Genomic DNA, 18,831 nt, shown 5'->3' with positions numbered 1-18,831 from the left:
GAGCTGAGGTGGAAGTTTGATAATGGGATAGGGAAGGCAGGAGGGGTCTTTGAGAAGAGGATTGAGGGTGTCTTTTGTAATGCATTGGCCTGGCTCTTCCAAAGACAAATGATCTGACTTATGACCCACAGTTCTTGCATTGTTGTGGCCAAGAACATATATTAGTCCCAGCTGCAATACAAATTTATATTTATGTCTGTTACCTCTATTATAGCAGGCCATGTTGCCATGGCTTAATGAAAATCTACCCTAATAAATGTCTTTAGTAGGAAGACTGGAAGATTATTTTGGTGGACACAAGCATTACCAAATGTAATCTGGATGGTGGGTTCTTTATTTTTAATATTGTTATGTATTGAAAATTGTAGATATATAGATATAGATATAAATATATAAAGATGCAAAGCCTGTATCTTTTTTGTCAACACTATTATATAGTTCTATACTTTTGAATTGTGATCTGATGAAAGTGCAACCTCTTGGTTTGTCAAAATATAAATTCTCATTAAAGTATGAAAGAAAAACACAACAAACGAGTAAAGCAAATAATTACAAAAATAACACTATTAGCCTTATATGAATTCTAACCCCACATGGTTATTGAGTTGGGGAGGTCTTAAGGAACCCTGAGCATTATTTAAGGAGGATCACAATTTTCTTCTCAGCTGTCTCTGGGATTTTGTAGTGACAGCCCTACAGCTAAGAAACTCCTTTGTACTCAGTGTCACCAGGGTCCCCTCCTCATTACAGGCTTATAGAACAGAATGCTTATTGCATCCACACACCTGTGCTAATCCCAAAGATAACATATGTGATATACTGATGTACCTGTTACTATAGCTGGGCAGTGCTGCAAGGGCAGCAGGCTGACCCCAGAAAGCTATCATTAAGAACAAGAATGATATGCTGAAGTCTTAAATGGAAAAAAAAAAACCCCAGTAAATACAGGAATGTAACTCAAAACACAAATGGATATTTTGTTTTAAGCAACCCTGAATAATTACAAAGTACCAAAAATGTACCTTGAAAGCACAGTAGCAAAGCAATCTGGGAATCTGAAGCAGAATGCTAAGCAGTAAAAACAACTAAGTCTTGTGGCTACCAAGAACTAACAATTTTAGCATTATTATATGGGTGCAGAACATTTTAGAAGCAAGAGGGAGAGTATTTCAGTCTACATGTACACACTGTATTGCCATTGTTAGTAGTTAAGATCACAGTGTACAGATGTACTTGATTAAGGATTTTCAAGTTAGATTATAGGTCCCTGGAGCATTCTCTGTTTACCATGTTAGCAGCACCTGATGTAAAGGGAATTCCCATGTGGAAATGTTTGCCTGGGCTGCAAAGATGCAGCAACAGGTGAACCTCCTTAGTAAACAAAGAAATAGGGTTCCCAATGGGCAGAGCTTAAATAAAGAGCTTTATATACAACATGCAATTTAAAAAAATTATCTCATCAATTCAGGCTTTCATGTAAAATCAGAAATGAACATGCATTAGAATGGCACATGAGGCAAAAAGAAAAGAAGAAATTAGTGCTATGAGGAAAGTTACCTGGAGAAGGGATGGGTACTGTTTTTGTACAGGTAGAGAGATGACTTCCTTTAAATGAGGAGCTTGGAAGAGTGAATGACAAACTATGAGGCAATTCTATAATTGGGTGCCATATGTTAGGGGACACGATAGGGAATGCTGGGCACTAATTCTGCTACAGAAAATACTGGCTTTAAACAATGGTATCAGGCACACTCACACCAGGTCAACAGCAGGCATAAATGAGTGTATCTCAGTGCTACAGATCATGTAAGTTATGCACATATGTTGGAGACACACCCATGTCCCACCCACGTCCTGAGAAAGAAACAGGAAGTTCTCTATGACAATCCAGAGAAATAGAGGATGATCCATAAGTACATAAGTATTGCCACACTTGGACAGACCAAAGGTCTATCAAGCCCAGCATCCTGTCTCCAACAGTGGCCAATCCAGGTCACAAATACTTGGCAAGATCCCAGAAAACATCACTACATTTTCTGATGCGTATCCCAGAAATAAGCAATGGATTTTCCCAAGTCAATTTAATAATGGTTTATGGACTTCTTCTTCAGGAAGCCGTCCAGACCCTTTTTAAAACCTGCTAAGCTAACTGCCTTTACCACATTCTCTGGCAACGAATTCCAGAGTTTAAATACACGTTGAGTGAAGAAACATTTTCTACAATTCATATTAAATTTACTACTTTGTAGCTTCATCGCATGCCCCCTAGTCCCAGGTATTTTTGGAAAGAGTAAACAAACGATTCACGTCTACCCGTTCCACTCCACTCATTATTTTATAGACCTCTATCATATCTTCCCTCGGCCGTCTCTTCTCCAAGCTGAAGAGCACTAGACTCTTCAGCCTTTCCTCATAGGTAAGTCGTCCCATCCCCTCTATCATTTTTGTAGCCCTCCATGACCTTCAGGCAGGGAATTATGGATAAAACACCTTTAATGTAGCACCACTAATAGAGACCCAACAAGAGTCTGTGTTTCGTCGGGCATACCGTCTGCTTCAGGGGTCACATACATACACTCTATGGATACTGTTATGTATTGTACTTAGTGCAACACACAGCATAACCAGCAAGAAGATTTGTCCGAAGACAACAAGAGCAGTAGTACTTCCAAAAGAAATGCTGCCGTAATCTAGCACCAATGCCCCAATGATCAAAGGTAAATGTGGGTGCTAGAGGCCACTAGCGCTAGACTAGTGCTTGCATTTACCTGTTCCCCATGATCATCAGGCAAACAGCAACCAAGCGAAGCAATAGCAAGAGCTTATATTGAATTAAATGAGATCTGCCTGTATTCTGTCCCCTATGATCAGAGAACAGCACTTAGATCATAGGGGCAGAATTGGCTGCAATAATTATACGTTGGCAGGATGAGCGGGTGGCGGCTATTAGGGGACATCCTTGAAAAAGCGTTTCAACGAAACGTGCCTTGTTGGAGTAAAAAGTGCCCCTGAGCCGACCATGATTTAAAATTCAATTGAAAAGATGAGTATTGAGCAGTTGATTACTTCAATAATTTTATCAAAAGATTTCAAAGTGTTAAAAATAAAAAGTTTAGGAAGGAGGAAGGTTTTGAACTGATGAAGATATGAGTATGTAAATCACTGTGTAAAACTTGAATAACACAGTGTTATACTACCGAGGTTCATAAATTACTAAATTACTCTCTATATATCATTGAGTATTCAGATCTGGACATTCAGGGTTTGTTGAAGATTACATGTTACCTACTTGAGTCACGTGCTAACGTTAGCATTAGCGTATGGCCATTTTAAAACATTTAAAAATTACCATGGAATCTCTAACCATTTCCTATTTAGAAGACATTAAGGGCTCCTGCATTATGGATGTGGTAATCAGTTAGTACATTGGTGATGTCAGTGCGCATTCTCTGTCCTTGACTTCTCTCCTTCAAAAAATATAAAAAATAAATACTGAACACTTACCCCTAATTCCATAAGTCGCCAAAAATTGTGTGTGCAAATTTAATTGAACAAGCTAATTAGCACCTGTTGTTTTTTTAACAAGCAACTATTAGCACTAATTAGATTTAATTGGAATTTATATGCGTAAATTTAAGCACAGGATCCTAAATTTTAGGCACAAGTTCAAAAAAGGGGCAAGAAAATGGGAGGGTCATGGGCGGAACAGGCGCATTCCTAAAATTAATACACATTGTTATAGAAGAATGGGGATACGCACCTAATGCATGCACATACATTTGCACCATGCTACAGATGGCCATGCCTAAAGTTAGGCATTATTCCTGTGCATAAGGGTATTCTATAAACCACGCCTAACTTTAAGTGTGGCTTATAGAATGGTGCATTTTTCGGAGCTGATTTTTTTTTTTTTGGTGCCATATATAAAACTTAGCCCTTAGTGGACACAGAAGATAAAACTAACATGGAACTCTTCAGCGCATCCCATGTTAGGCCATTTTTGCCGCATTAAGCGCTCATTAGCACCTAACAAAGTAACTCACTTTAGCAAATTTGTCCCCTATCCAAATCTGAACTCAAGATGAGTTACAGTACATTCAGATACAGTGGACATTCCCTGCCCTGGAGAATCTACAGTTTAAGGTTTGTTTTTTATTGGGTTTGTTTGTTTGTTTATTTACAGCCAGATGCAGGGAAGACTTAAGCATTAGGCTGACTGGGTGGTCATCTAGGGAGGCTGCTTCTTACAGGGCAGCAAAGAAAAGCTGCAGTGAAAGCATAACACTAGGTCCTGCCAGCCACAGAAACTCTAAAGTGCATTTTTACCTTAAGGGAGGGCGCACAATTTTCAAACAACCCATTTAATCTAGGTTTGCCAACTAGATTCAGATTTGCCTGACAGGGTTGATCCAGTCCTGGCCTTACCCCATTGCATGCAGGGACTTGTGGTTCTGATTTCCCCATTTAGCTTCTGTAAGAAAAGCCTGGCTACAAGTCCCTGCATGCACTGGGGTAAGCTCAGGATTGAGTCAACCCTGTCGGGGCGAATCTGGAGCTAGTTGGCAACCCTAATTTAACCTGATAAACAGCTTTTGGAAATTGTCATTAATGAGGGTAATTTTATAACAAGAAAACTATAAACATTTCCAAAATAGACCTATTTTATGCCTACGTTTTATTTATTTATCCTGTTTTACAATAAACTTCAAGCATATACACTTGTATTTGCATCAAGGATAATATAATCCAGTAAATCACTGCAACTTTACACAGAAGTTTGAGTGATCAAAGGAATTTATTCACTCTCTTTTTCTCTGTAAAGTTCCAAATATATGAGGACCAGAAGAGTCCAAAAAACAAAGGAAAAATGAGACCAAGGAAGAAAAGAGACCTCATGCCTGAGTCCTGCATGAACATTGTATGAAGGGTCTGCAGACATTCCCTAGCTACCTACTATGTAAGTCCTGTGTTGACAGAAAACACTTCTCTCTCAAGAAAAATAACCGAGATGGATAAAAAAAATACTTAAACTTCTCGGGCTTGATATTCAAAGTGATTTAGCCAGCTGCTGAACAGTTAAATCATTTGGTTTGGGCTAGCCACTAATTTTCAGTGGCATTTAACAGGCTAAGGCTCCTTTTACTAAGAGGTAGTAAGCCCAACTCGGGCTTACTACTTGCTATACAGAAAGTGCTGCTGGGCTACCACGGCAGCCCGGCGCTACTTCCCACCCCTAGCATGCTGTCATTTCTGGCACTACAAAAATGTATTTATTTTTGTAGCGATGGAGTATACCCGGCGGTAAATGGGAAGTGCTGCGCGCTGCCCGGTTACCACCGGGTTACCATGGCAGCCCTTACCACCATCTCAATGTCTGTTATTAATCTAAGGGCCACAATTATTGTTAGGACCAAAAGTGCATCCCATGTGGCTGTATGGTCTCCACTGTTTGGTGATGTTTCTAGTTTAAAGCCAGAAGAGATGGCAAGCCATTGGAATCACTCTTTGCAGAGAGCATTGGATGTGGTTCCCCCCCCCCCCCCCAAAAAAAAAATAAAGGTTACTGGGTTATGATGCCCAGCGGTAGGCCGTTACCATGTCTTAATGCTGCGTTGCGACAATTATGACGTGAGCTATGGTACATGGAGAGAGAATGAATGCGTACCAGAGATATTCATATGCAAAATAGTTATATGGTAAAATTGAATGAGAAATCATTGACTGTGGCAAAATGAGAATAGTTTTTAATCAGAAGAAATTTGGGGAATCAAATCTCCCAAGGGAAATTTTTTCAATTGTTCGTTCACAGACTCAAAAAGATAAGCCATTAGAAGCTTATTGTTCATTCACGCGTAATGATTTTGGTTTGTTTTTTGAAAATAAAATTCACCAAATTGTTAAGTCTTCCCCCCCCCCCCCCCCCCCCCCCCCCCATTGTGGACTCTGACATCTCTTCAACAAAGTCCACTCACCAGTGAAACAATTTTGAGGAGGGAATGAAATAGAAGTTATATCTCATTTGAAATCATGTTGGCCACCAGCTTCGGTTGGTGATGTCTGTAGCCCTATATTGCTACAGGATATCTGTCCCCATCTTGACTATTATTATTAATTCATTTCTAAATCAAGGAACGTTACCAGAAGAGTTGAAAATGCTACAGTTAGTCCAGTAGAAAAAAAAAACAAAAAAAATTCTTCCTTGGGATTTAAGGAGATCTCCAGTTTTCATCCTATTTCCTCATTATCAGCGATAGCTAAGCTTGTTCAAAAATCTATGTATGTACAGTTAGATGATTATTTATCTCAACATTCTGTGTTGGATCCATTTCATTATGGATTCTGCAGGGCTCACAGCACTGAGGTGTTAATAATTGCCACTGTGGATGAAATACATCATGGTTTGGATCAGAACACAAATTGTTTTTTGATTTTTCTTGACATCTCAGTAGCGTTGACACACTGGGTCATCAGATTTTGCTGTTGTGGTTGCAAGAATGTGGCCTTGAGAGAACCATGCTGCAGTGGTTCCAAGCATTCCTTGTGGGAAGAACACAGGTAGTCTGCATTGAGGACAGTTTATCGCAGGTCCATGTTTTGGAGACTGGGGCTCCCCAGGGCTCTGCACTCTTGTCTGTACTATTTAGCCTGTACTCGTGTCCCTTGTGTAAGTTGCTGAAGTCATTTTGCGTGTCTTATTGAGCTTCTGCAGATGATATTCAATTTTTTGTTCCAATAACAGTATCAATGACTGCTACCATAATAAGGTTACAGGAGGTATTTGAATGGATATTGGAGTGGATGACAGATAACCGCTTGCGGTTGAATGTGAGTAAAATGGAGGTGTAAGTTTCTTCCAATTCTACTCCAAATTACCCCCCACCCCCAACTATTTCTCTGGCTAGAGTTTCCATTGCTGTTTCTTGCGAAATATGGAACCTGGGAGTCTTATTGGACTTCTTCTTGTCCTTCAGACTCCAGATTCAGGCAGTGATTACAAATTCTTATTTTAAGTTACAATTATTGAGTAAGTTGCAACCTATGTTATCTCGGAATGATTTCCAAAAATGAACTACGAGCAATGATTCTTAGTACTCTGGATTATTGCAATATTGTATATTTAGGACTGCCTGTTTCATATATACAAGCATTGCACATAGTACAAATGCACTCAATCTGCAGCCCCTCATTACCTCTCTACCCTCATCTCCCCTTAACGCTCCTACCCGTAACCTCTGCTCACAGGACAAATCCCTCCTCTCAGTACCCTTCTCCACCACCGCCAACTCCAGGCTCCGCCCTTTATGCCTCGCCTCTCCCTATGCTTGGAATAAACTCCCTGAGCCCATATGCCAAGCCCCCTCCCTGCCCATCTTCAAATCCTTGCTCAAAGCCCACCTCTTCAATGTCGCTTTCGGCACCTAACCATTGTACCTCTATCCAGGAAATCTAGACTGCCCCCAATTTGATTGACTGCACTTTTTGTCCTTTAGATTGTAAGCTCCTTTGAGCAGGGACTGTCCTTCTTTGTTAAATTGTACAGCGCTGCGTAACCCTTGTAGCGCTTTAGAAATGTTAAATAGTAGTAGTAGTAGTACAGAATTCTGCTGCATGTTTGCTGTATGGACTTTTGAAATTCAAACATGTATCTCCTTTATTTCAGCAGTTATACTGGCTTCCTGTGGAGCAAAGAATCAAATCTAAATTGTTGCTAGTAGTTCATTTGGCATTACACCAGGACTCATCTGCAGAGTGTATTGAAATGTTATGCACCATCAAGATCATTGTGTTCAGCAAGTGCTTGTGCACTTGTGCCGACTTTAAGACACTTGTGTCTGAATATTATAAGAATTGGCACATTTTCCGTACTCGGCCCCTCAGAGAGGAACGCGATGCCCTTAGCACTGAAGGCACAACAGAATGTAGTGCTTTTTTAAAATCAATGCTAAAATGTCACCTGTTAAGCCAAACTTTTGACCTACCATGATTTGTTTGTGCCTCACTGACTCTGCTCCCTTGCTGCATTTATGCTTGTTATTGTCCATTAATTATATTTTAATTGTATATGTTGTTTTGTTACCCATCTTCGATAAAGGCAGGCTATAAATAATAAATTATAAACATATCTCCAGCAGGAATAGTTGATGCTATATCATCTGACTGAATTTCCAGCCCCAGTGTCCCCTTAATCCCTGTTGCTACCACTGCAAGGTCCAAGGGCAGCCTTCAATCCTCTGAGCTTAATGTGCCTCAGCAGCTAAAGAAGAAGCCATATGTCCTTCCACTGGAAATAATCCAAGTGGCTGAGCCCAAGGATTTATGTCTATTTCAAAAGGCAAACGAGTGGAGCACAAATGCTCTCACTCAAATTTAAACCTACTCTGAGGCAGGTGCAACTAGATACCTGTATCTTATCAGGTCAATATTCAGCCAATAATGGTCAGCATTTTTTAAAGCACTAACTACTGCTGGTTACATTGGACATGGACATTCAATGCCAGGCCATGGGCGCTGAATATATGGATCTGCAGTGGCACCTGGAAGTTATGCAGGTATGTCCATTATTCGGAGCTGCACCCTCATATCTAATTGGGCAACTTAGGACTACCTTTCAGTGGTCAACCTGTCCATTTAGGTATGAATATCACTGGCTTCCCCCATAAATTTTGGGACCATCCCAACTCTGCGCCTGGACTGCCCCGGCACTACCTGGAAAGTGCCAGGGCAGTCAGTTTATATCAGGCTTGTCCAACCTTTTCCTATCCAGAGTCACATTTTATGTTTTGTAACATTCAGAGGGCCAAAACATGTTTCATCAAATAGTGGCAAAATACAATGGTGCAACGTCCCCTCCCCAGATTTCACCCAGGCTCTCTCACTCATGTAATCTCCCCCCTCCCCCAGCCTTCATCCAGTTTCTTTCCCCTCACTTGGCTTCATGCATAACAAACAGCAGGATTCCCACCTCCCCACCATGACTGGGCTCTCTGAAAGCTTTAGCCACGCAGCACCACAAGTTTGGGTTGATTTTGCAGGTTCAAATCTCTTGAAAACGCAAGATCAACCCAAACTTTTGGCCCTGCATGGCTTATGCTTACAGAGAGCTGAGTTGCGGTGGGAAAGCTGGAATCCCTCTGTAAGCACCACAAGAATCTGGCCTGTGGGCCATAGGTTGAACAAGCCTGGTTTATATCTATATATGAAGCACATTTTAATATCTAAAACCATGCTATCCGATCATGCAGTTTTACAAGATCTTTCTGTAAGGGATGGTATTGGGGTGACCCTCACTGTTGAGAAGGGAAGTATAGATCCCTTAAAGTTATTTGAGGGGTATACAAGACTGAAAGTTTGCTTAGGGCTCCAACTCCCCTACACTGGCCCTGACCAGAGGTAATGGAGGGTGACATGATGTGCCTAAGTTTTGAATTCTGGTTCCCCTAGTTTACAGTCTGCTGCTCTACGCTACTCCTCCACTCTATGCCATGTTTAGGCAGCATCTTATTTTAAATGCATTAAACTGAACAGTAAAATGGCTAAAAGACATTTTTATTGACAGAAGTATACATCTAGATCTTTCATTGCATAAACTAAATTATACCTGCTGAGACACCAGCTGGTAGTGAAGCTGCCACAGCTGTACTGTACTCAAACACAAAATCAAACAGTTCAATATACTATTAAAACAGATTTCAAATCACCGTATACCAAACTCCATAATCCAGTAATAGAGCTATAATAGCCCACCGTGACCTGTATAATGCGGGGCAAAGTCTTGGAAAAGGCCTGTAATGGCTTGTTCACATTCACCCTAGAAGACCTTCAGTAGTCCATTGTAACCTATAGGATGCCTTAAATTACAAGTCCTGTTCTAGCCCACCCTGACTTTTAAATGTTAATATTCATGCCACCATGGAAAACAAGTAGCCAAGCCGGGAAAGAAGGGATCCCGATAAGGCTTATGTTTTTCATCTCCTCACACAATGCAAAGTTCAAACTACATGTCATATGTAAGATGAAATAGCAAACATTTCAGCAATGATCAGTGCATGCATGAATGTTCCAACTACAGACTAAGCTTCTCAATGAAGGTTATGAAATCAGTGCTGAACAGGAAAATCTAGATGGGGTCTCCAGGTCAACTTGAAGTACACCTGGGAAAGTGGACACTGCAGCTGCCCAGTCCTGCTGACTTGAGCTGGTTTACCTCAGGCATCTGCACCATTTTAGAAGGATAACGAATTGTTTCCGTGAACAAAATCCACAGTTACAGAATTCCATACATTCCATAAAAGGCCACTGGAAAATCCACAGTACATGAAAATATGGAGAGATTTTCATGCAATTTCCACTGTTTTTTTTTTTTGTTTTTGTATTTTTTGGGGGGGGGGGGGAGGGGGGGCAATAGAAAGACCAATTAAATGCTCATTGCATGGTCCTTCCTAGTCCTAGACCAGCACATGAGCACACCAGACCGTGCACCTTCTTTGTCACTGCATCGTTTCTTTGGAATAGTTTACCCATCGAAATTCAAAATTAATTTTCCCTCACACTATTCAAGAAGGCTATAAAAACTAGTTGTTCGAGGAACAAGCAACCTATCTGCTCTTTCCAGACCTTCTTTTAGCTTAGCTACCTCCTTTTTTTTTCTCTCCGCACCCCTTTCTCCCCTCCTTTTTTAAAAATTTCTTCTAGTGATTTCTCTGGATTCCTTGGTATGCTTGTGAACTTTCCTATCTAATATATGGAGTTCCTTTCTGTAATGTTATACTCTGAACACCACCTTGATCTGCCTGACAGCTAAGGAGGTACAGCAAATCCTAATAAAACAATCAAGAATTATGGAAAACAGTAAATTAAAAGAGTAGCATTGCAGCATGATCTTAACTGTGTGAAATTGGTTTCATCATTGAAAACAAAATATGGCCAAAACATGAGCCACCGATGTCTGCATCTCAAGCAGTCACCCTCAAATGTATTCTAATTGTGTCATCTGTGTCACAACAAAATTGGATATACACTAGAAAATCTTGAATATGAAGCTTGCTGCTAATGAAGAATACATCTAATGTGTTTGTGATACATATAGTTCCAGACCAACAGGTTCAATCATTGTGTGTGTATACACAGAGGAGAAAGAAAAATATGTGGTGGTGCATTTTCAAAAGGGAATTATAAAAGGGCCTAGCAAGTCAGTACGCAGGGTCTTCCTTCCAGTTAGAGAGTATGTAATAAATATATATCCATTGAAATGTACAATGTATTTTTATACCCGCAATCTTGAAGAGAACAAATGGCAGCAACAGTGAACACCTTTTTGTTTGGAGGGGCCAAATCCCAAGCTCTCTAGTTGATGATGCTCCATTGGAAAAAATATTGGTGAAGCCATAGCTCTAATGGCCTGCTCCATTCCATTACCTGTGGTAAGTGGTTCCCTCAAAGCATAGCTCCACAAAGATGATATATCCCTTCCTGGTCTTGATGTCTTTGTGATGATGTTCGTCCTGCTGGGACGATACACCTTCAAGACTAGGAGATTGCTTATTCACAGCTATATTTAGTGGCACACTTTTAAAGGATCGCTTCTTCTTCCAGGAATCATTATAGCAGTAATACGCAGGGACTCCTGAGGCAGGCCAGAGCGGCCGAAACACGACCCATGTCAAGTCCAGGTTTTATTAATAAACCTTTAATGTGAACTTTCCTAAGTCCAGTAGAAGTTTCTTGACATTCATCATTTTTGTCTCCTTCGCTGTGACTTTGTTCTTTGGTTTCACCAGTGTGAAGGTTTGTTTTCTTCTGTGTTTGCCGCTCGATATCCCTTCCTGGTACATGGTCTAGAAAAAAATTGGTAGTTTGGTATCCAGGGCAATATGTACAATGCTAGCATCTCAAAAAAGAAATAGTGGAACTGGAAAAGGTGCTGAAAAGGGTGACCAAATGATGGGAATTGAATGACTTTCATATGAGGAAAGGCTAAGAAGGTTGGGACACCTCAGCTTGGAAAATTGTTGGCGAAGGGGAGATACAAAGGTCTAGAAAACCCTGAATGGAGTGAATCGATTCTGTATTCTTTCAAAAAGTAAAAAGACTAGAGGCATCCCATGAAGTTACTGTATATAGTAGCAACTTAAAAGAAACAGAAGACAATATTTTTCACTCAGTGTATAGTTAAGCCCTGGAACTCATTGCCAGAGCAAGTGGTAAGAGCAGTTAGGATTAAATTCTATATAAGTGCCAAAAAATCGGTACAAAAAAAATGAGCACTAAGTGCTATTCTATAAACTGCGCTCTGAGTTGGGCGCCATTTATAGAATAGCGCCTAGCACCAGGATCCACACCTAACTTTTAGGTGTCAGAATTTATACCAACTGAAACCTGGTGTAAATCCCTGCACCTAAATTAGGTGAGGATCTGGCCTATTTTGTAACACTGCGCACAAATCCCTGGAATATCCATGACCATGAATTTACATGTGCATCTTCATGGAATAGCATGTAATAAGATGCACATGTAAATTCTAATTGTTGCCAATTAGTATTGATAATTATTAGTACCCAATTATCAGCACTAATTGATTCCTTTCACAATTTAACTGCGCACGCAAATGGGGCATGTTCCCAAATTTGCACATACAATTTTGTGTGCCATATATAGAGTCCAAGAGTGAATGTAGCTGGGTTAAAAAAAAAAAAAAAGAGTTGGACAAATTCCTGGAGGAAAAGCCCATAAGCTGTTAAGTTAGAACTGGGTAAAGCCACTGCTTATTCCTGGGGTTTAGTAGCACAGAATCTTGCTACTTTTGGGGATTCTGCCAGGTACTTGTGACCTGGACCTGGGCTAGATGGACCCTTGGTCTGATCCAGTACAGGAACTCTTATATTCTTATTATCTTATGCTTTTCTCTTAGCTCCTGTAACTATCCAAACAGGAAGCTGCTGTCTATTCCAGGACAGCATCAGAATAAGAGGAGAGGAGGGTATTTACCTGGAAGCCACAAAGATGACTGTGAAAGGATTTTAGATAACCATTAGTGTCTTGTCTGTTGATTTTGCCTGAAGTAAAGACTGAGGTCAATATTCTGCCTGGTTAAAACAGACATGAGAGGCTCCTGCCTACTTAAACTATGCTGAGCTGGCCAGCATCCAATATTCAGCAGCACTTAACTACGTAGTTCTGTTGAATATCAGCTGACTATCCCGGCACAATGTGGACAGTGTCGGGGCAGTCCGAAGGCAGAGTCGGGGTGGACCTGAAAATTATGTGGGCACTAGCGATATTCAGGTCCGGTATCTGTGTTCTTAACCAGGCATCAAAAGCAGTCCTATATTTGCCTTGTGTTAGGTGTGCAAGTACTGGAATGGAATATTGGCTGGCTCCCACATAACGTCCAGATTTGCCAAAGGCTCCTATAGTCAATGCTAGTGCCAGGACTAATTTAGTCAATGGCAGTAAGCACTTACAAAAAAAATGTGCTGGCTGAATATTGACCCATTTGTTTGGGGGAAGATCACCTAATAAAAGTGTTTTTACTCAAAGACCCATTTTGGATCTATTTTGTCTTTTTTGCTGTCTGCCTTGTTAATTTCCTGTTTAGGACTTGAACTCTGTCTCCCCCTATCTGCCAGGACCCCTACACATATTACTTCAGGTGCTCTGCTTGTTCTTTTGCTAATGTTTCCCACTTCTAAAGTGACCGGCTCCCTCTAGCTCTTTCATGCAGCTCCTTCAGGACCACTTTCATCTCATTAGCAAGAGGTCGGCTGCACACACATAAAACAGGGTTTACATGCAAAAACTCCTTCAGAAACTTACTCCCTTTAAGTGTAATTTCAGTCATTTCACTTAATTGTATCACCTCACCTCTAGTTTATCTGCATTGTTTCAAAGCAACCACTACAACTCTGTATTATTTAAACATACCTTAAATCTCAGATTTCCATACTCAATACCACTGATTAATTTGTTCTTATCATTAGTATAAGCTATCAATAAATACCAGCAACACAAAATAACATTAATGACCAAAGGCAGCGTGGTCCTGCCACCTGGTATTTATTACATCTCAACAGATTCATCAACAACATAAGCAGGATACCGAACCTGCAAAATATTTTTTTTCTACAACGCTACACTGATGGACTCAGAAGAACAAGATTAGGTGATCCACTTTCTTCCCCCTCCGCCTTTTCTGTAGTGTTAAACCAGAGCACAGGTTCTAGTTGGGTTCCTCACGAAAAGCAAGGCATAAATTATGTCTTCCTCCTGTCGTTCCGGCATACTGGTTAATTGCATTTGTTTCATATATCTTCAAACAGCCTGGTACATTAATTACATTTCGTAACACCAAGCTTCTCCGATTCACTCTGTCACTTCCAGTGAGCACTTTAATTGTATTTCTCCCTGCAACACACCAGCTTCTTTTTTTTTAACACTTCCTAACAATTGCATTTGGATATGTCTCGTCCTGGTACTTGTAGGCATGGGCCTGTAAACTGCAATATGCATGTCATGAGAGCAGAAGGTGAGAATTCTGTGTATTAAAAAAAAAAAGTATCCAGCATAGTTTGCTCAGCATTAACTGTACAGGGCACAAGTCAGGCTTACAAGGAACCTCATTCAGAATGACTGTAGGGTATGGTATAATACAGCATGCTGAAAGAATCTGTGTTATATGGGAATGGTAAAACAAAAGTGAAATGGGGTGCTACAGGCACAGACAGAAAAGGCAAGGTGTGCTCCTCTCATTGTCCTCAATATAGTTAACATGCACACTGTTTTTGATCCCTCACAAAAGATACTCTTAGCTCTGAACCCAGCCCTTGAAAATAGAATCCATACAAAAAGACACAGGAGGCCGCAGGTACTCCAAGAATGTTGCCCCTGACCTTAGATTCAGGCTCCTGCCTGTCTTCAATTTAAAAATCATTCTATTGAAATGTAAACATTGAAAAATGTAAGACTCCTACAAGCAAACTTAAATTCTGACATTAGATTAGCTAGTACAAACTGAATGGGTCAATTGTTGTTTTCTTGTCATCATTTACAGTGTACCTATGATGAGATGATTGTAAATCTCTACTCAAAACCTATCAAATACTTTAGCAGAGCATGGAACATGTGGGTGTGAAGAAATTATTGCTAAGTGCACCTTGAATTCTAAACCAAGCACATGGAGAGTGCACGGATCTAGGCCAATACATTTAAAGCATCCAAAGTCAAATGCGGGTCTGCTACATTACTCAACTGTAGCCCTACATGGTGCATGAGATTTGAGTTTGAGTCTCTCATCCAGTGGTCTCAGTCGTATCACTGAAGAAAAGCTAAGCAGTTGCCATAACTGTAGTAACTCTGATTAGCAGACTGGCAATGTTCAAGGGACTCCGTTTCTGAAAATACTTCTCTAATGATCAATCAGCGAAAGAACTCAATTCAACAGCAGATGCCCTTGGGAGAGCTAGGCAAGAAGCAAAACAGAAATAAAAATGAACATGAATCTTTGCTTTTTAGTAGGAATGCGTAACGTGTTAAAAAAAAGATGCTCAACTTTCAAGTCCAGGACATCCATACCTGCTGCTATTTAACATGTCCCTCCCCCATGAACAAGCTGGTGGTAGGTGCTCTCAGGCATAAGGAGGAGGTAGGAAATGTTGCCTACAGCTGAAAATAGCAAAAGTGAATTTAAAAGGAGGTTCATCCTCTCTACTAAAACACTGCATGTCTGCACTTCACTTTCCCCTCGCTAGTCTCATGCCTTCACAACTGCTGCCAAAACAGGTATCCTGACCCTTAAACATCCCGTACTGAAAGCATGTGTTAGGTGTCACACCTCAGATTCTGGAATAAGTAGAACATGAGCACATCACATAAAACCCTTGCTAAGGTACCTTATTATACACTGTAAACAGGGAGGTTGCCTCACATCATATAATTCACTGGCAACCTCAAGCAGACAAATATAGCCACTGCCCCAGACATCAAAGGAGTTTAGCCAAAAGCTACAGTAATACCTGTGCAGGACTCATATTCACACTGTCCCCATAGATTAGCATGCATATATACCTATTCACTTGCAAACATCCATACATATGAAAATGTTTGCAGATACAAATGGAGCCCTTTTACTAAGGTGCTTAGGCACCTATGCACGTCAAATTGGAACTGCCGCCCAGCTACTGTGTGCCCCAGGTGGCAATTCCATTTTTGACACGAATCCAAAACATGTGGTAGAAATTTTCTACCACGTGGCGCTTCCCCGGCGGTAATCGCCAGTGTACGCGTGCTGACGATTACCGCCCGGTTAACACGCGAGACCTTGCTGCCAGGTCAATGGGTAGCAGTAAGGTCTCAGGCCAAAAATGCAAGCATGCTGGTTTTAATTTTGCTACACATCCATTTCCGGCCACGTAAAAAAGGCCTTTTTTGCAGACGTGCAGAAAAATGGACCTGCGCGCGTCCAAAAATGTACCTATACCAGCACAAGCCAAATATGTCTAACCTCTTAAGCTCTCTCTGGCATAAGCTGTTTGGGTCATCACTCCTAACTACACTCATCCCCTGAACAGCACCACCTAAAGATGAATTCACATTTCTTCACTATCACAGAAAAGGGGCACTGCTTTTATAACTTTGCATGCACCAAACAAATGTTCCACCACCAGGTATTCATATAGCCCCCTTTTGCAATCAAGTTTCATTCACCCATGTTCGTTTTCACCATTGCATAAGAGCACCCAAACTTTGTAAGTACCGAGTAGCACCTGAAATTCCCCAGCCCCTTTTACTCACCCTGAATGAGCGCTAAAGGCGCTTCGTTAAAAAAAAAAAAAAAAAGATTAGATAGTCAGCAATTACATTTGAACAAGAAACTAAACCGCCAAGCTAACAGCCACACAACACCTCTCATTATGTTCCTAGGTCTAAAGGGTGACACCTACCTGTTCACATCCCTAAGTGTCTGGGTTTGCTCTTATATCAGAGCTTTTATCAGGTGGGTTTGGATCTACTGTCATTCTACACGACTCATCTAAATCACCTTTCTATTGACAACTTCATCTTGAAGGACTGAACGTGGGGGGGGGGGGGGGGGGGAGACCACACTTTGAACACTCCCTATAGCATTAGAAGTACATAAAAGTTATCAATCACATTAACAGAACTCCCCCCCCCCCAAAAAAAAAAATCAGTTTTAACTGATCAGTCTGTTTCCTAGGCAATAATGAAACGTTTTACCTTCTGACCCATACAGAAGTAGTTACAAATAAAACAGTACGTTGACAACCCCCCCCCCCCCCCAAGAGATTTACCAGTATTTAGAATCGAGGTTTAGCCCAGCTTTCTACCGGTGGGCTACACCTTTCATTATTTTGGTAAATACCAGTGAAGTAGGTCTATACTGGAAATATCTTAACCTGTTTTAAACTGTAGTTCCTACACCAATGCCTTCTTTAATACATTCAACTCGCTGTTATCCATGTGCCCAGACCCAACCCAGATTAACACGAAATAAACTTACCATAGACCTGGGACCACAGAAAGCCGCAGATTAGGAATTGCGCTACAAGAGCCATGCTGACATATTAAAAACGAGGCTAACTGTATGAGACCCAAATCCCAGGAACCCCAAACAGAGGCAAGTAATTTGGGATCTCTTTTTTTTTTTAAGTCCAAAATTTAGACTTTCCAGGAAGTGAAGTCCAAAATGTGACCATAAGGTGACCCTGCACCAGTCAAACGTTGCTCCATCCAAATTAGCCAGGCCACCAAAAACTAGCTCTAAAATTCCCACAAATCCGGCCCGGCGAAGCCAGTTATTCAAGCGGATCTAAAATAACATTTCCTTACAATTCATTGCAAAATCCAGAATGGAGGGGATTTCCTCCCCACCAGCGTTCACAAGTGAGGAAGAAACAAGCTGGGATCCCAATTCCTAGAAAGTGTCCGGGAAAACTTCTGAAGAAAAGCTCGGAAGGCGTCTTAAAACTGGGATCAGCTGGTGCCGCCGAGTTTCTCACTTAACTTCCATCCTGCCACCCTAAACCGAAGTAGGATAAAGCCGAGCACATCCAATCCATTTCTGCTTTTCAGAAGCCAAAAAAAAAAAAAACCCCAGAAACAAACTGCTTCAGATTTTGGAAAACGTACTAGCTGACTTGCTAGGGGAAGGGAGAGAATTTGGCTTTAGCAGGCTGCCTGCCTGCAGTCCTCCGAATCAGTGGAGGGTGGCGATCAAGCAGCCAGGCACCTCTCCCTGCCACCGGGATTGCAGCTCGTCGTCCTCCTCCTCCCCCCGCTGGGGCTCTGACTCGGGGCTGCAGGCACAAAATGATCGGGAGTCGGGGAAGGAGGAGGAGGAGAGAGTTCAGCCCAGGGAGGGCGGGGGAGGTGCGGACTGAACCACTGGCAACTGCAGCAGTCACATCACCAAAAGAAAACAAAAAAAAAAATCCCCTACAAACGTTAAGAAATCAGTCTGCTGTCTTTCCTTCTTCTCCTGTTTTATTTTCTTATGATGATATTTTGCGCTGCTGGGAAGCTCGACTTCTGCGTGATTGCTCGCCGCTTCCTATTTAATAGGCAGGTAATTTTCTGGTGAGTGATTTCGTGGAAGTATTCCCTAATTATTCATTGGCTTTCTTCAGTCTAACGCACACTTTTTCCTGCTGTGTAGCAGGCAGGACCTAAGGTACAGCCAGCCGAGCTACTGTCTGACCACCACAACTTCTACATAACAAGAGACAGTACTGCTTTTTGAACACTGTCTCGCATCTGGGCTCGGGGCAGGCAAGTCTGGAAGGGAAGGGAGGGGGGGCAGTGGCATCGTGGGTAAGCAGT

General features: G+C 41.4%; 1 protein-coding gene across 9 annotated transcripts in view; it reads right to left on the bottom strand.

Moving 5' to 3' along the window:
* Positions 1–18,301, bottom strand: part of ROBO2 (roundabout guidance receptor 2) — an 888,662-nt gene extending 870,361 nt beyond the window's left edge. For all 9 annotated transcript variants that reach the window (XM_030204228.1, XM_030204231.1, XM_030204229.1 and 6 more), the window contains exon 1: positions 17,513–18,301. In XM_030204228.1, coding sequence (XP_030060088.1) covers positions 17,513–17,567 — 55 coding nt within the window. In that variant the 5' untranslated portion in view covers positions 17,568–18,301. The remainder of the gene's footprint in view (positions 1–17,512) is intronic.
* Positions 18,302–18,831: the final 530 nt, after the last annotated feature.

This window comes from Microcaecilia unicolor, chromosome 5, assembly GCF_901765095.1.
Source record: "Microcaecilia unicolor chromosome 5, aMicUni1.1, whole genome shotgun sequence".
In the NCBI taxonomy this organism is placed as follows: Eukaryota; Metazoa; Chordata; class Amphibia; order Gymnophiona; family Siphonopidae; genus Microcaecilia; species Microcaecilia unicolor.
Note: the sequence above shows the minus strand (reverse complement) of the source record. Positions and strands in the feature narration are given on the sequence as shown.